At 44.1% G+C, this 15,474-nt stretch overlaps 1 protein-coding gene across 1 annotated transcript in view; it reads left to right on the top strand.

Moving 5' to 3' along the window:
* Positions 1-15,474, top strand: part of SPOCK1 (SPARC (osteonectin), cwcv and kazal like domains proteoglycan 1) — a 540,185-nt gene that overhangs the window by 227,246 nt on the left and 297,465 nt on the right. The window contains exon 3 of the mRNA XM_035014187.1: positions 8,620-8,665. Coding sequence (XP_034870078.1) covers positions 8,620-8,665 — 46 coding nt within the window. The remainder of the gene's footprint in view (positions 1-8,619; positions 8,666-15,474) is intronic.

The following is a 15,474-nucleotide window of genomic DNA, read 5'->3' as shown; positions in this document are numbered from 1 at the left end:
AAAAACCCAAAAGCACCGTGGAGGCCACAGCCCAGTGAAGCAGCTGCTCTTGGTTGAGGCATCCGTGTTTGGAAAGCCCTCCAATGACCCCAGCAGTCAGCTGAGGATGACAACTGCGGCTTTGCCCAGGCCCCGCTGTCAGCACCCGCATGCAGGATGGGTGGGGAGGAAGGAGCAGATGGTAGTTAAGAGCTGTATCTTACCCTCTAAAAGGTAGTGTCTGGATATTGATGGAGGAGTAGCCTTCGCAGAAAGAGGTCAGAATCTATTTAACTTGGAATTTGTGCTACTCGGACAAGGCTGGGCCTCATGGCAGCGTAACTGGGATGTTATGTGAAGTAAAGGCTCACATGCTATAAGGTTACAGGGGCCTTGGTTGGTGTGTATCTGTTTTCTCCATGTAATGATGGCACAGAAATTTTGCCTGTTCAGAGCAAGCCTAATTCCCTTATCAGGATATAGTTACTCATAATTGGAACTTTAGTTATATGTAATACTTAACAATGGTTCAAAACTCACTGGATGCACAAAACAGCTCTCTGGTGTATCTTTTTTTTTTTTTTTTTTTTTTTTTTTTAAAGACAGGGTCACTGAATCTTAGAGAATCTAAGCCTGACCTTTAAAAAGAGACATGCCTGGAACTCAAGTTTTCACATTTCACTGAATTTTATTTTTCTCAGCCACTCTTCACACGTGACAGTAATAAAATCACACTCATTTAAAATATTTCATAATTACTGTTCCCGGGTATACTTTGTCTCCGTGCACTCGGGCCTCATTGGTAAAATTCAAATGCACAAGAAGTCACATTATTGAAACTTTAAACATATTATAGTTAATTCTTGAACAACATGGGTTTGAACTGTGTGAGTCCACTTGTGTGTGGATTTTTTTTTTTGATAAAGTACAGTCCTATAAATGTATCTTCTTGAGCTTACTTCATTGTAAGAACATAGTATATAATGCATGTAACATGCAAAATATGACCACCTGTTTATGAATTCAGTAAGGCTTCTGATCAATAGGTAGGCTCTTAGCAATTAAGTTTTGGGGAGTCGGATTTTCAGCTGCATCGGGGTTCACCTCCCCTCACCCCCGGTGTTGTTCAAGGGTTGACTGTATTTCCACAAAAGCCCGTTTCTCTCCATGTTCCTGGGACATCTCAGTACTACAAACCTTTGGCGGTGGACACCAAAGTGTACATCTTTTATTTACTGAGTAATTTTCTGGGTCTGACAGTATCCCAGGTATTTGGCCATGTTAACACGCATCACTGTGACCCATCCTTTAAGGTGGGTGCGACATCTTGTTTTGTAGCAAGATAAGAGAAAGATAAGGGAAGCTGAGTGGATTGTATAAGGCCATGCAGCCAGTGAGTGCCAAAGGCAGAATTTAAACCTCTGTCTGCTTCAGAGCCTGTCCTGTGTAACCTGTCTCCTCGGCCTTTGCCTCCATAGTCCTGGCTGTTTCCCTCCTCCTGGCCATTCAGAAGGCGGCTCCTGGTTAGCATAGGCATTTTGCTAATATGGCTAATAAGGTCAGAGAGATGGATGGCTTTGAGTCAGGGGAGACACCCCTTGTCTTGGTGAGAGTACACGTGGAGCCTCACATGCCCATTCCTGTTCCCAGAACAGTAACCATGTGTAGAGCATACTTTTGGGAAGGGATCTCAGACTCAGTTTTTCTCCCTGAGAAAAGAACAAGTCAGCTGGTCACTTCCTCCGACTTCAGCTTGGGTGGATGGACAGGGAGACACAAAGTCTTGAAGAAGCAGGAACTCTCTGCAGTGATGGTAATCCTTTAATTGGCTGAAGGTGCCATGACAGTATTACTCATTTTACTTCTTTCTAAGACCCACATTCATGTCTTTCTCAGGTGTTAGACCCCTTCAAGCTATTTTGGAGCTACAAGGCAAAATAATTTCCTTGCAGAAACGTAGAAGGTCTGTTACTCCTGGTCTCTGATGTCATCTCCGGATTTTTACTGAATTTCATCCTTTGGACCTATGTCACAGGAAGTTATGCCCTTAAAATTCTCGTAGTCATCGTGACTGGGTACTGGGATCTAATCATGATTTTGCTAGCTGTTCTACCATAATTACATGGATCCCTAGTGCACACTCAGATTGCTCCCCACTTGAGTTGTTCTACCCGATAACCTCGTGTTTTTTTTCCCCATGAACTTAATGCATGATGGGACTTTTTCAAGGGTATGATGGTCTGTGACTTGACAGAAAATATCTTCGTATGACCTTTCTAATGTTATGATGATATGAAAATTTGATGCAATTATCGAAAATGTTTATATTCCTTCCGATTGTTTGATATGATTCTTTTATTTTTTTTCTCATTTATAATGCTTTCGTACTCAGGAAGTTGAGGTAGGTTTTTGACTTTTCAACTGTATGTAGACATAGCATCCCAATAGTTGCCAAATAAAATGTGAATTTCATTCTTAATCCTAAATCTCAGTGGTAAATATTTGTTTTAGTTCAGTGAACCAGCACTGCACACATTTATTTCTCATTGATATATCCAGGGGATGCCATTTATCAAACGCATATAAACAGTCCATTTGCTGCTTTATCTTTTCTCATTAGTTATAGTACAAGTATGATTGTCAGTTATTATCTGTGTTTTACTTGTATGTTATTTATTGAAAGAGCAGAGCAACTGACATGGTTATTTTCTAAATCATTTTGTCTAGGGCCTGCAGGACTTTATACCAAATGTCAGACCAATTTATCAAAGAATTGTTCTATTCAGGAAGAAAGTGATTTAGAGTGTCTCTATAAACATATACCCACCTGTATTTACACACTTAGCAGTAACAGTTTGGGGAATTTTGCAGGAATACAAAGATGTTACAGCTGGAACGGCTTACTTCTGTTTTATACAATTTGGGTAGGATTTATTGGGTGCTTTTGACTGATGCCTTGGGGGAATATACAGGTGAGTAAGGTCTTCCTTCCCTGCTCAGAGGTAGCCGAGGCTCAGGTGTGTGGGAGTGATACATTCACATGCACACAGCTCCCAGTCACTGGTGTACAAGGTTCTCAAGAGTGGGATCTGTGAGGGAAGCCTGGTGGGGCCTCGAGTCACTGCCCAAGCTGGGCCATTTGTGGGAGCCACTTCCTTCAGAAGGGCTGGATTCCCACTGGGTGCAGCTCTTCGCCAGGGATGGGCAGGATGGGCCTGGTGGAGAGGAGACTGGGAGCACGTCGCTTGCCCAGAGATAGAACTGCAAACAGCTTAGTGATAAGGTGCTTGAATGGGAAGCCAGCTCCTTTCCCAGTAAATAAACAGAATGTTTGGTACCTCCCAGTGGCTGGATTAGTAGACATTTCCATTGCACACCAATTAAAATTCTAGGCAAATGTCAAATTATACAGCCGATGCACTTAAATAACGTCATCTGGAAATCTCACTTTTCCTGTGACTTCTGTTATATTTTAGAGACACTCTTTGCACCTGCCAACCGGCCCTTCTGCCCCCCAAGTCAGGTAGTGTGAAAATTAACTGAACTACTTTGCACTGAATCCTTTTGAGAGAGGTTTTCGTACAGTCCCTTAATGGATCTCTTTGTAAAGGTTTTGGGTTCTATAAAGGGGGATGTACCCCATCCAGGATCTGCAAACCCGACTTGACTCTGCTTGACCATGCGGGGCAGTGCTTTTCAATCCTTGGTGTTTACCTGCCGAGGGCCCACAGATGACCCCACAGAGGCTTTGCTTCACCTTCCTTCCTTCTGTTGGTGTCCCTGTGGCTCACTCCTGCTTGAGACAAATGAGGCTCCCCTTTATTTTCTAGGCTGGGAACCTGTATTATCTCAGGTAATCTCCAGATGAAACTGCAGGGTTTGAACAGCTTCACTGAAATACATATGAAGGAGAAGTGATCTGTTCCATATGAGCTAAGTGTCTTTGATCTGTAATATCTGGAGCCGTGAGGTAAATAATAAATTACATTATCATGTTCAGAGGTGAAAGTTAGGCAGTTAGGTTTCACAAACGTTTTCCATTTTGTTCTCTGCCTCCCCATCGCCTCCTCAGAGTCTGTTTTGATAGTCCGTGGAGCTGAAATAAGCACCTCTGGAAGAGCAAATCCCTGGGGAATATTTGAGCTAAATTGCATCAGCCATTTTGGGGCTCTGGGATAGTACAAGAAAAATTCAGGTGCCCATTCAAAATGGGATGGAACCAGAGATTTTTGCAATTGGTTATGATCATCCATGACGAAGAGACTTAATCACTCAAATTACAGCAGATTTTTTTTTTTTTTTGCATCATTTCGTGTTAGGGAGGCTTAAAGACAATTGGGGGATGAATTGCAGAGCAGAATAATTGTATACTAATTATATAATAATATGCAATATGTGTTCTGTATATATATTTTGAATGGATTTCCTTTCCCATGAATGTTTATCAGAACAGGGTATCTCTAAAGTGGTCAAAAACCCAGAGTTAAATTCCTTAGCAGTAGTCACTGGCTGGCAGGACTTTAAAAGGATCCTTTTCTACGTTAGTAGGATATTTAACTAGTGAAATAAATAGAGAAATACATCATTTTCTGTATAGATCAGTTGCAGGGGATTAAAATAATTGGGGCTGTAATCTTGCCCAGGCTCTGATTCTTTCTCTAACACCAGGACCCCACCACCTTCTTTTTCAGCCTACACAGGTAATGGTGTGTCACTTTCTTACTGTGATTTTTATGCTGACTTTTCATGCTTTCTTACTATGGCTTTATCCTGCCTTGAGATACTTCATGATTTCAGATGTAAGTCAACCAATGGGCTCGAGTTTGAGACTCTGTTTCAATTTCTAGGTTCTTCCAGATTTTCACAGTCCCTGAAGAGTTGGGTGATTTTCATGTATGAAGAGGTGTAGTAAAATGGAAGCAGCCTTTCCTCCTCTGGGAGACTGTTCTCAGGCCTGTCCAGTAGAGGCCTGACGTGATACTATGCAGTAGAACCCATAAAATAGGGACGCCTGGGTGGCTCAGTCGGTTAAGCGTCTGCCTTCGGCTCAGGTCATGATCCCAGGGTCCTGGGATTGAGCCCCACATCGGGCTCCCTGCTCCGCGGGGAGCCTGCTTCTCCCTCTGCCTCTGTCTCTCATGAATAAATAAATAAAATCTTAAAAAAAAAAAAGAACCCATAAAATATACATATAGTAACACCGCCATCTTTGATTCCTTAGCCTGTGTAATGCACTAATAGGAGTTACTGAATTTAATAAATGGCTATATTTAGACATGCATCTATCTATTGAGGTTTATGTTTTAAAAATTAGCTCTTGCTGGGGTCCTTGCAAGTCCTTTTTAAAAGCCTCATCATTAGATGATAAAATAACCAGTGGAGAGGCCGTCTCAGACGCACATACCTCTCCCAGCACATTTGATGGGACTCATCTGGTATGCCTCCCCCTACAGGCTGGATTCCAGCAGCTCAGCACTTTCTTGGGCCAGAAGGAAGATGAGAGGCCAGGGCTCTTCAAGGCCTGCGCTGTGCGAGTTATCTCGAAGGGATTCTGGGGTCCGTGCAGTAGGAGCACACTTGGGTACAGTGCAGAATTGGGGTGGTATGGGGACAGGCACCATACTTGGCCCCATGGGAGTTGAAACTCTGAGCAAACTGGCACAGCTGTCCGTGGCACAGGAAGTCCTGGGTCGGTTTTAGGACAACATACGTAGGATGTAGCTCTATCAATTTAGATAGAAAATAAGAGACAGGTTGGGGTGCTAGCTCTCCCCTGAGCCCCCACCTCCAGTCTTGGGCCCTGGAGAAGTGACCAACCCTGGTATTGATGGAGTGTTGGTTCAGTGCCCCCCCCCCAGACAGTTGTCCTTATGTACCTCGAGCATCCTGATACATGGACTTCTGCTGTCAGCATGTGGTCAGGAGGTGCGGCTCTAGAAGAGGCAGTCTTCTGTCTGTGGCTTTTTCCACTTGAGTGTACATGCCGCCTCCCTGGGCATTCCCGCACATGTGGAGGGGATGGATGGAGACAGTCCCTGCCTCCTTGGACTTGCCCAGTGTGCAGGCCAGTCAGACCCAGCAGGTGTGGTGTGGCAGGGTGCTCTTTGTGCCCGGACATCTCAGCCTCTACTTGGCTGCAGCCGTGCCCCTCCCCGGGGACCCCTGACTAGCCCCCAGGTGGGCTCTGCTTCTAGCATGCTTCCCACGTGTTCGTGACCTTGGCCTCCGATAGGGGTTTCTCTTAGCTCCAGCCAAAGAGCTGTACTCAAGGTTTCACCTGCTCCTGGCTCATTGGTTTTTGCTTAGGCCATCCACTTTGCTTAAGCTGAGCAAAAAGCAGCCAGATGCAGGGAATCATTCTCCTCCCGGGCTTGGCCTTGCTGGGCCAGGGGCTGCTGGAAGGACTCACTTCGCTAATGAGTGTTCACTCAAGGTGCACTTTCACATCTTGGCAGCAATTAGGTAGTATTATTACCTTTGCAATCAGTTTAAAATATTATAATGCAGATACCTGCTTTTATGACTGAAAGGCTTTGTATTTGAAACTGTGATCCCCCCCCCCCCAAGAAATTTGTAAAAATGGCCGTTGTAGTTAACCTGGAAAAGTGACAAGGGGCCCAGAAGCATGTTTCGCATGCCAGCCAGGTTACAAAGTAGGTGGAAATCATTAGGGAATATTCCCTTCTTGAGACTTGCTCAAACCTTTCTTTGACATCAAAGGAAATGTGGCATGTGAAATTAAAGGAACTTGTCTTTGGCTCCAGTCCTTCCCTGTCAGACACACATCCTAAGCCTTCAAGGACTTCCATGTATCAGAACAGCATGTTCAAGTAGAAAATATTTCACAAGATTCACCATTGCCATTGGACAGGATGCTGGCCTCTGTATGGGAAGAGAGCATTGATGGACCACAGTTGGAAGGATGGATGTTTTCTCCATTAGTGAGGATGGGTTCTTCCCGGATTAATTCTTCTCATGTCCTCATGAACAGCAGAATGTGTGGGTAAAATGCTTGTGTCTAGGGCTGAGAGGACGTTGGCCATCCGACTGAGAAATTGGGTGCTATGTTTTTCCCACCTAGTATCCAGTCCTTAACTTACACTCATTTAATACTGGCTGTTGAGTGTCAGACCACGTAGTTCAAAGGATTAGGATTGTATTTAAAACCACAGGTGGACAGAGACATGGCAGAGGGCTTGTTTTGAACTTTCTCCTTGATATTTCATGGTGTGACCTTTGGAGACTTCCTAACCAGATGGGTGAGAAGGTCAGTGATGCCCTAACATTAAAGCCAGAGCAAAGTGGGCCAATTCCATGGAGTTAAAAATAATTTAATGCTGAATTCCCAGGATCCAGAGGAACCTGTTCGTGTTTATTCATGCTCTGGAAAATGGAATCACTGCCCAAGAAGCAATATGTTGTGATTTTACTCTAAATTCAGTTTTCTAAAATCTATTTAAGGGCTTAGGTGAACTCAACAAGGATCTAATAAAGCCAGGTAATTGAACGACACAGAGGCTGATAAAATTCACGGGAGATCATGTTGGAGATAAACTGCAGCAGGAAACAGCGTGGACAATAATTTAAACTAATTGTGCACCTTGATGTAAACTCTTCTCAGGAAGAGAAATTGAGGCCTCGTTGTAGGCAGTTCTCTGAAACTGTCTGCAGCATGCAGAGTACCTGCCGAAAACACACGCAGCAAATAATAATTGGCTATAGGGAGGAGGAAATTAACTGAAAAGGTGCACAAGCCCTAAAATGGTATGGGGATGATAAACATGGGTGGAGTCTCTTCTCCTGGCAATCCAGTTGCATGGACAGAGTGGGTATGCTAGGGGACAGTGCAGGTGGCTGAGTGCTCAGCTGGGGGCAGGGGGCGAAAGATAAAGAGAGCAGGCAGTAGTTAAAGAAGGAAAGGTTATTAAAAGTGGAGAAGAGGTTAATGTAACCATGAATAAGTGAGTGGCCTAGACCCTGGGAATTTCAAAGTAAGGAAGTATCTAGCCTTAGAGCATAAATTGATACAAGCAGCATGCAGGAAAGACATGGTTTTGAGTTGATCAGATTGGCCAGCCTTTGTTACTTTATTGTTACACACCTAGAAGGAATGGTAGGAAGCTCAGTGCATGCCTGTGGTTGATTCTAACGTCGTCGGAAGGGCCAGTCTGTTTTTAACTTTTGTGAGTGTTGGAAAACTGGAACTGCACACCACGAGTTACATGTCTCCACATGAAAGGGATGTTGACAGTTGAAATTATCAGCTGTTACAAACACAGAGGCTTAATCATAAGTGAGGGCAGCAAGGCATCACCTGCGGGATAATTGATAGCAAATCCAGCTTGCACTTAGAAGGTGTCTCGGTTTATCTGTCAAGCCAAGAAGAGCAGGGTTGTTTCCATATTAGGCTGAAATGTTTTTACTGTGCCTGGTGTTTAATCCGTACAGTTTGAAAAGACAATTTGAAAAGTAAATTGATATTTTTGATTTTTCATGAATGTCTGTTTGGGGAAAGATTCCTAAATTAGTGTATGTTTCCTTTTGTGTTTTGGGAGGTGGGGAGAAAGGCAGGTTTTATGCAGTTATGTAAGAAGCTTTCTGAAATCTGACCTTCATTTTCTATTTTTTTTCCTTATATAGGATGATTATTTCAGAAACTGGAATCCCAACAAGCCCTTTGACCAAGGTAAAGGATGCATTATTTCTTGTTGTTTATTCCATGGGAAATGCAGTCTCATTTTTCGTTCCTTGCACGCTGAGTTACTGTTCCTAAAAAGGCTAGAGAGCTGTCTTATTTGACTGACTTGGGGTCCAGAAATGACTATGGTGATAGAAATTATTTTGTCAATTTTGTTATTTGTCTGAGATTACCTAAGACAGATTCTTAAAAATGAATTGACTACAATCATTGGATATTCTTGTTTTTGTTGTTTTTTTTAAAACACCACCACTACAAAAGAGTAAAATGCTTATCACAGTAACCTGGTGAATTGTTGGGCGGAATCCAGTGATTTCTTTCATGGAACAGACTGCCTGGAAATGCTGTGCAGTTGACATGAGCTATAAAAATGAATCTTTCTAGAAACAGGTTAGTCCCAGGAGACTTTCAAGGGCACTAATATTTCATTTGTTAAATAGCTTCATGGTTTCTAAATAGAAGCTTGTTTCTGAGTCTGCTCACTGGACCACTTGGGTGTAAGGTTGGTCCTCAGAGGGCTCTTCACACTCACACCAGTAAGCATAAAGCCCATCTCCTGATGGCCATTGTAAATCACCACCACGGTGCTCCTGTGAGTTATTTAAGACACACCGAGGACCTGCTGTGAATCACGTCCCTGTCCCTATTGTTCCATGTGTGGCTGCTCTTGGCCACAGAACTGGCTGCTGAAAATGATGCTAGATTGTACTTGAAGTACATGTATGCAATTAATACTGAAACCTGGAGGAAAAAGATTACCGACCACGTGTCAAAGGTTCATGCTTCTGAGGATGAGCTTCAGTTCTGTGGCTTGAGTGTTTGATGCGATCCCGATGGTCGCCCTGACAAAAGAAATCAAGGAAGGCATTGACCCGTAACCCGGTAGAAGGTGCCCCTTTCTCCTCTCTCCTTTGTCACTTTAATGGGTCCCTCTGTCCCTGGACTCTGGGTTTTTGTTTTTATAAACAAAATTGGTGTTAAAATTTCTACATGTGCATTTTAGCTCATGCCTCTAAGTAGGGCAACATTGTATTCATTCATATGTGCATTCATTCATTCTCCAATGTTGAATACCCACTGTGGACACAAGCACGAAGCCAGGTTCTGGGAATAAAACGAAAAAGCTGTGGTTCCCGCCCTGGGGGAGCTCAGAGTAGAGCGTAGGGAGGTAACCTGGGCAGCAGTTTTGGTGAGATGTGTTCAGGGCCGTAATGCAGGTATGTGCAGGGCATGTGTTACTCTGTAGGTGGGGAACTTACTGTGTGTTGCGTGCGTCTGGGGAGCAGATGCCGGGAAAGGCTTTCCTTTGCAGATCAGTCTGGGCTTATCCATATCTTAGCAGGCTCCACGAGCCTCTCTCCTTTGCCACTTTACCAATCACTGAGTTGTCACAATAAGCTACATTAAAGCATACGAAGATATTTATAATTTAGAAATTTTCCGTTGAAAATGGTTAAAATTTCTAAACATTTCTTTTGAAAGGATATACCTTCCTTTCAGAAGAACGCTCAGATACAGAGCAACACATTGTGTGTCTATGCCTGACAGATGAGCCCTTCCGTAAACATTCCTACCAGGATTTTGCTTACAGAGGTCTCTCAACTGATAGTGGCAATGGACTCATTGTTTCCAGCCCTGAACCAGAAATGGGTTCTTGTCCTTTGAGGATCACATGTTGTCTAAATAACTGCCAGATTGACTCTGCCCCAAGACTTGCAAACAAATACTTAAACTTCACCAGGGGAAGACATTTTCATTTTTACTACCTAAACATTGGAAAAGATAAATACTTGAAGGTGGGCATCATTTGCCACTTGGGGATGTATATGATCACTTGCCTTGATTTGGGGGTTAATGCAGAAACTTTAAGCATCAAAAAGAGCATGATATTTAAATCTGCTAAACCAAGAAGTCCAGAGAAGGATTTTTCTCTCTCAGGAATGGTGGCAAGCATATCCAGCAGATTGCCACCCCGGCTCCCTCTTTTTCTAGCTCTGCAGGCATGAAAACTGGATCTGCTTAGATAAATCTTCCTTCAATAAAACCTCATGACTTTATGGGGTATAATAGAGGACCTTAGCCGAGAAGCCCCACTTTGTAGCTCAGGTGTAGCTGCTGTTGGCTATTTATATACAGAGCCATGGGGAGAGCAGGCAGAGCTGAGAATAGCCTTCACTTAAAATATCAGCCCCAGCAGATGTCATCAATTACATTGTGTGCTACTCAATAAAAATGGGAGGTTACTATATCAGTGCTGACACCACTTGGTGAAATATAAACCATAGGCATGGAGGATGTCGAGCATTTCATCTTCCAGATAATAGAAGAATTGCTGAACTCCAGTGAAAGTTGTCAGCTGCAGGGAGAAGTCATTTCCCCTCCTAAGCTGAAAAAGAATCAAACATGGTTTGAGTGGTTTTGTGGCTGGGGAAAACTTTGAGTTGGTAGAAGTTGAACTTGTTGAAAAACATCGCAGGGTTTCACGTGACGATTACGCCTGGGCATGGGGGTGGACAGCGCTTCCCGATGGCGGTGGGGGCGAGGTGGGCTTAAAATGCAGGGAAGAAGAGGGGAAGGAAGATGGGCCATGAGGGATTCTGGTAGAGAATAGCCGGAGCGGTGAGGCTGAGGCAGGTTTTGAAGGACGCTTCATACCCATCTGTGAAGTTTGAAGTTTGTTTTCTTGGCAGTGGGGAACCGGAGAAAGGTTTTCAGCAGAGGAATGACGTGATGAAGGCAGTATGTTAGAGGACTTCATTTGGTGACTCAGCAGCTGTGATGAGGAGCCCAAGTCATAGCTGCTAAATGACATCCCTCCTATGGGACTCTTGCGTGACTTGTCCGTTGCCCCTTCCATCGCCTTGGAGCTTTGGGCTTTGGCTGTGGCAGGCGGTCAGACTTAGCATTCAGCCCTGGAGCTCGATCTCTGAAATGCCCGTGTAGCTCCAGCCTCTCTTAGGTATTGGTGTGAGTGATATCGACACTCAGTAGTATTTAAGTAGTAGTTACTTAGCTGGAATTGTACTCTCTGCTTCGGGATATTTACCGAACTTGGAACAACAGGGCTTCACAGAGAGCACTTATCATGTAATTGACTCACAGGCAGTTAGAAGAAGAGTACCTCACTTGGTGGTCTCCTTCCAAGAGACTGAAAACGTCTTTAACTTGCTATCTTAAAGTGAGTCATTAGTGTTTCTGTCAGTGGAGTATAATAGCCGTCAACTTCAGGCTTTTCTAAGAATTCTTTGTGAGATTTGGGTAAAGTAGTATATCCCCTTTTTTATGTGATAATGATTTAATGCCAGATCTCCTCACAGAAGGGACAGAGAGGAGTTCAGAATTGAAGGCAACGATTACTCACTCAGGTGAGACATTGCCTTTGTGAAGTCCACAAAGCCAGACGCCCTGCAGGGAGAGCTGGGCAGGATGCCCAGTTGGAGAGGGCACGGGCTATTGCGGATGGTTCTTGTCTTGCATGGGCAGGAGTGGAGGCCCTGGGGTGACCCTCTGCAGAAGGCCGGCTGAGGCTGTAGGGCTCGGGCGTGTTCCCAGAGTTTTGGGTGGCCTCTATCATCACTCTGCTCTTTGAGCATATTCCGTCGCCTGGCCCCTAGCAAACCTGGGCGCACATAGTAGGTGTGGAGCAGGTATGAGGTTTATGTTTTTGGAGGTGGTGTCTGGTCCAGCGAAGTGCTTCTCTAAGAAAACAGTCCTTGGTCCAGTAAGTTTGGGACCCACATAAACTCCGTGCTTCTCCTGGAGATTCCCAGGGCTCATTAGCAGCTGAAAAGCACAGAAAAGTCTTGGTAAAGGCTTCCATTTAACTTCGCATTTTTCTCAGTTTGCCTTTGACCACATGCTTTTGTTTTTATTTTTTCACTCCACGTCTATCAGGTACCCAGAGAAAGTAGTATGTTCTGTGGGATGTGCCCTGGTAAGTGCGGTGTGGGGACTTGGGGTTTGCAGTCAGATTCCCCACGTTTGGAACTTGACTTTGCCAGCTACTAGCTGAGCAGTTCTGGGCAAGTTGCTTCACTTCTGTGCCTCGAAGCCTTCCAGTCTGGCAACGGCACCAGGAAAGGCACTGGGAGGATGAAATGAGTTAATGTTTGGCATACAGTAAGTGCTCCGTAAGTGCTGCGTCAGCAAGTGATTGGTCTTTTTCATTCCCTCTTCCTCTTGTTTACCTGTCTCTCCCTGTTGGTTCTATCCTTTTCCACTCAGGTTTTATTTCTCTCCTCCTCTCTTCCCTTCTGGGGGCCTTCAGAGTTGTGATGCTCTGAAGCGCTTGGGGTAAGTTGGAGCTCGCCTGTTTTACACCAGGCGGGTGGGTCATTGCAGTGGTGCACTCCAGATCCTCATTTTTTGGGGCTGAAGAGGTTCAGGCTCTTAATATGTTCCTTCCTTCCTCCCTCCCATCTCTCTATAAACGGTCATCAAATGCTCTGTGTCTCAACCCGCTGTGCTGGATAACAGGGACCGCAGTAAGCAAGGCCTCTCCGTGGGACACTCCCAATTATCAGTCAGTCATAAGCCATCCATCTAAGGTCTTAAGCATCAAGATCGTGTAAGTACTGGGAAGGGGGGCCCTGGGGGCCGGCAGCAAGAGCGGGGCTGGTGGGCGTGCGTCGGGTGAGGACTGCCGGTCTCAGAAACTGGGAAATCCATAAGATGTCAAGTGTCAATACAAGTGACATGGGTCAGTGTTAGTTGAAGTGACGTTTTCTGTTACAACTTGGCCTCCCTCAGTCTGTGCCTGTGGTGTGTGGATCAAGCTCTCTGTGCTGTAACCACCAACCTTCTCTAGTAACAGCCACCTTCAGTGTCATAATAAAGGTGCTGTCTTAAAGGTTCTCTTTTCCTTAGAGTGGGATGGCTGAGGAAGGTGATCCAAAGGGCTTGGATCGGAAAGAAGGAGACAATGTATCGAACCACAGTGCTGTGTTAAAAGAATAAAAGGTGTTGCTTTATGTCATAGAACAGAGGATGAACAAGAAGCAAAGTGAGTTCTAAAAAGTTGTTTCAAAGCTTCTTGACCAGTCTTTTTTTTTTTATTATTTTTTTTTTATTTTTTTAAAGATTTTATTTATTTATTTGACAGAGAGAGACACAGCGAGAGAGGGAACACAAGCAGGGGGAGTGGGAGAGGGAGAAGCAGGCTCCCTGCCGAGCAGGGAGCCCGATGCGGGACTCGATCCCAGGACCCTGGGATCATGACCCGAGCCGAAGGCAGTTGCTTAACCAACTGAGCCACCCAGGCGCCCGACCAGTCTTTTTTGAAAAAGAAGTTTGAAGCTTTCATCACAGAGTTTTTGCTGAATAAATGTTTGTTGTTGTTGTTGTTGTTGCTGTTGTTGAGTTGGGAGGTTGGGAAGGTAATTTATGCATATAACAAATACCTTACTTTTAGAATAGAATTCTGATTACTTGAAGAAGTCCTAAAGTGATGGAACATTAATTAATTGAGGTTCTATCCTGTAGCCACGGTCCACCCAGAAAGAACCCACCAATTTATGTCGGTATGAAGTTCCGTTCGATGAGACAAGCCTTTTTAGGACAAATGGCTGAAGGGAGATTTATCATGGAACTTTTTGAAACAAGCGAGTTCCTTTAATGTGGAATAAATGAATGTTTTAGATGGAGTGTATAGCTGTTGGTTTTAAGGATAATGTTCTTTCTTCTGTAGTGAATACTAATCGTTCTTCTCGAGCAGCTTGGCTGTGACTAAATCTCTGATGATGCTGGTGATCTTCAGAGCAGAATATGAACTTGTAGGAATTGATCTCCAGATAAAAATAAAGCTCAGAAAGTCAGGGGCCCTTTTCACTCATGCTGTTCACTTGAATCAAAGAAAAGAAGAAAACCCTTGCCCTTTGACTTCCCATCTATTATACCAAGATTCCCAACAAGCTCAAATTCTGACCAAAGCCTTGAACTGTTTTGAAGCAGAAATTCTAAGACTCAAAAGGAAAGAGTCCTTTCCATGTTCCGGCTGTGTTTCTGGAACCGGAGCCCTGTGGATTATGGCAGCATCCATGTTTTGTCCCAGTTCTAAAGGGGGCTCCAGGGGAGGCAAGGTTGCTTATTTATAAAATGGTTCTTCAGAAGAGAATTTTTTTTTTCCTCTAGATTAATCTAAAATTTTACATGCTAGGCTTAAAAGAAATCTTCAGTCCCCACAGCTTTCCTCTTGATGTGGAATTTAACCTCACCCCCAAAAGAGCCTCTGATTTGCATTCATACAGCCTTGAACATTTCTCAGTGTTTAAGGATCTGTTCACCTTATCTGATCGCTGGAGCTGCTGATTTTCAGAGGCAGCTGGCCTGGTTTGTATGAAGCATCTTAATAATTTTCCCCTGGTTGTCTCATGTCTGGTCTGCTTGGTTTCTCCTTCTTACCTTTGCCTTTTGCGTGATGTCGCTGCGACACTTTCCCGTAAGTGGCAGTCCCTCTGACCTCCCGTGAGCCCCTTTCCCATCCCAGACCTTCCTGCTCTGCGCTGGCCCCATTAGCTTCCTTCCTTTTGCCGTCCCTTCTTCTCTTTCCTGTTTATGACAATAAAATAGTTACTGGTTTTTGTTTTTTTTTTTTTAATTTTCAAGTATTGATTTTTAACTGTTCGAAGTCAATTCTGCCAGGGAAGAAACAGAAACTGTTAATTTACATCTTCGTGGGCTGCCTCTTTTCACTCAGCCTATCTGCTTTGAAGTTAGATCAAGTTAAAAGTCACAACTTTCATCTCTGGCTGCCTTGGCCTGTTTGCTTATTTTAAAGAAATAAAGCATCACATAAAAGA

Source organism: Mirounga leonina, unplaced genomic scaffold (genome assembly GCF_011800145.1).
Source record: "Mirounga leonina isolate KUSES-001 unplaced genomic scaffold, KU_Mleo_1.0 Mir_168, whole genome shotgun sequence".
Lineage (NCBI taxonomy): Eukaryota > Metazoa > Chordata > Mammalia > Carnivora > Phocidae > Mirounga > Mirounga leonina.
Note: the sequence above shows the minus strand (reverse complement) of the source record. Positions and strands in the feature narration are given on the sequence as shown.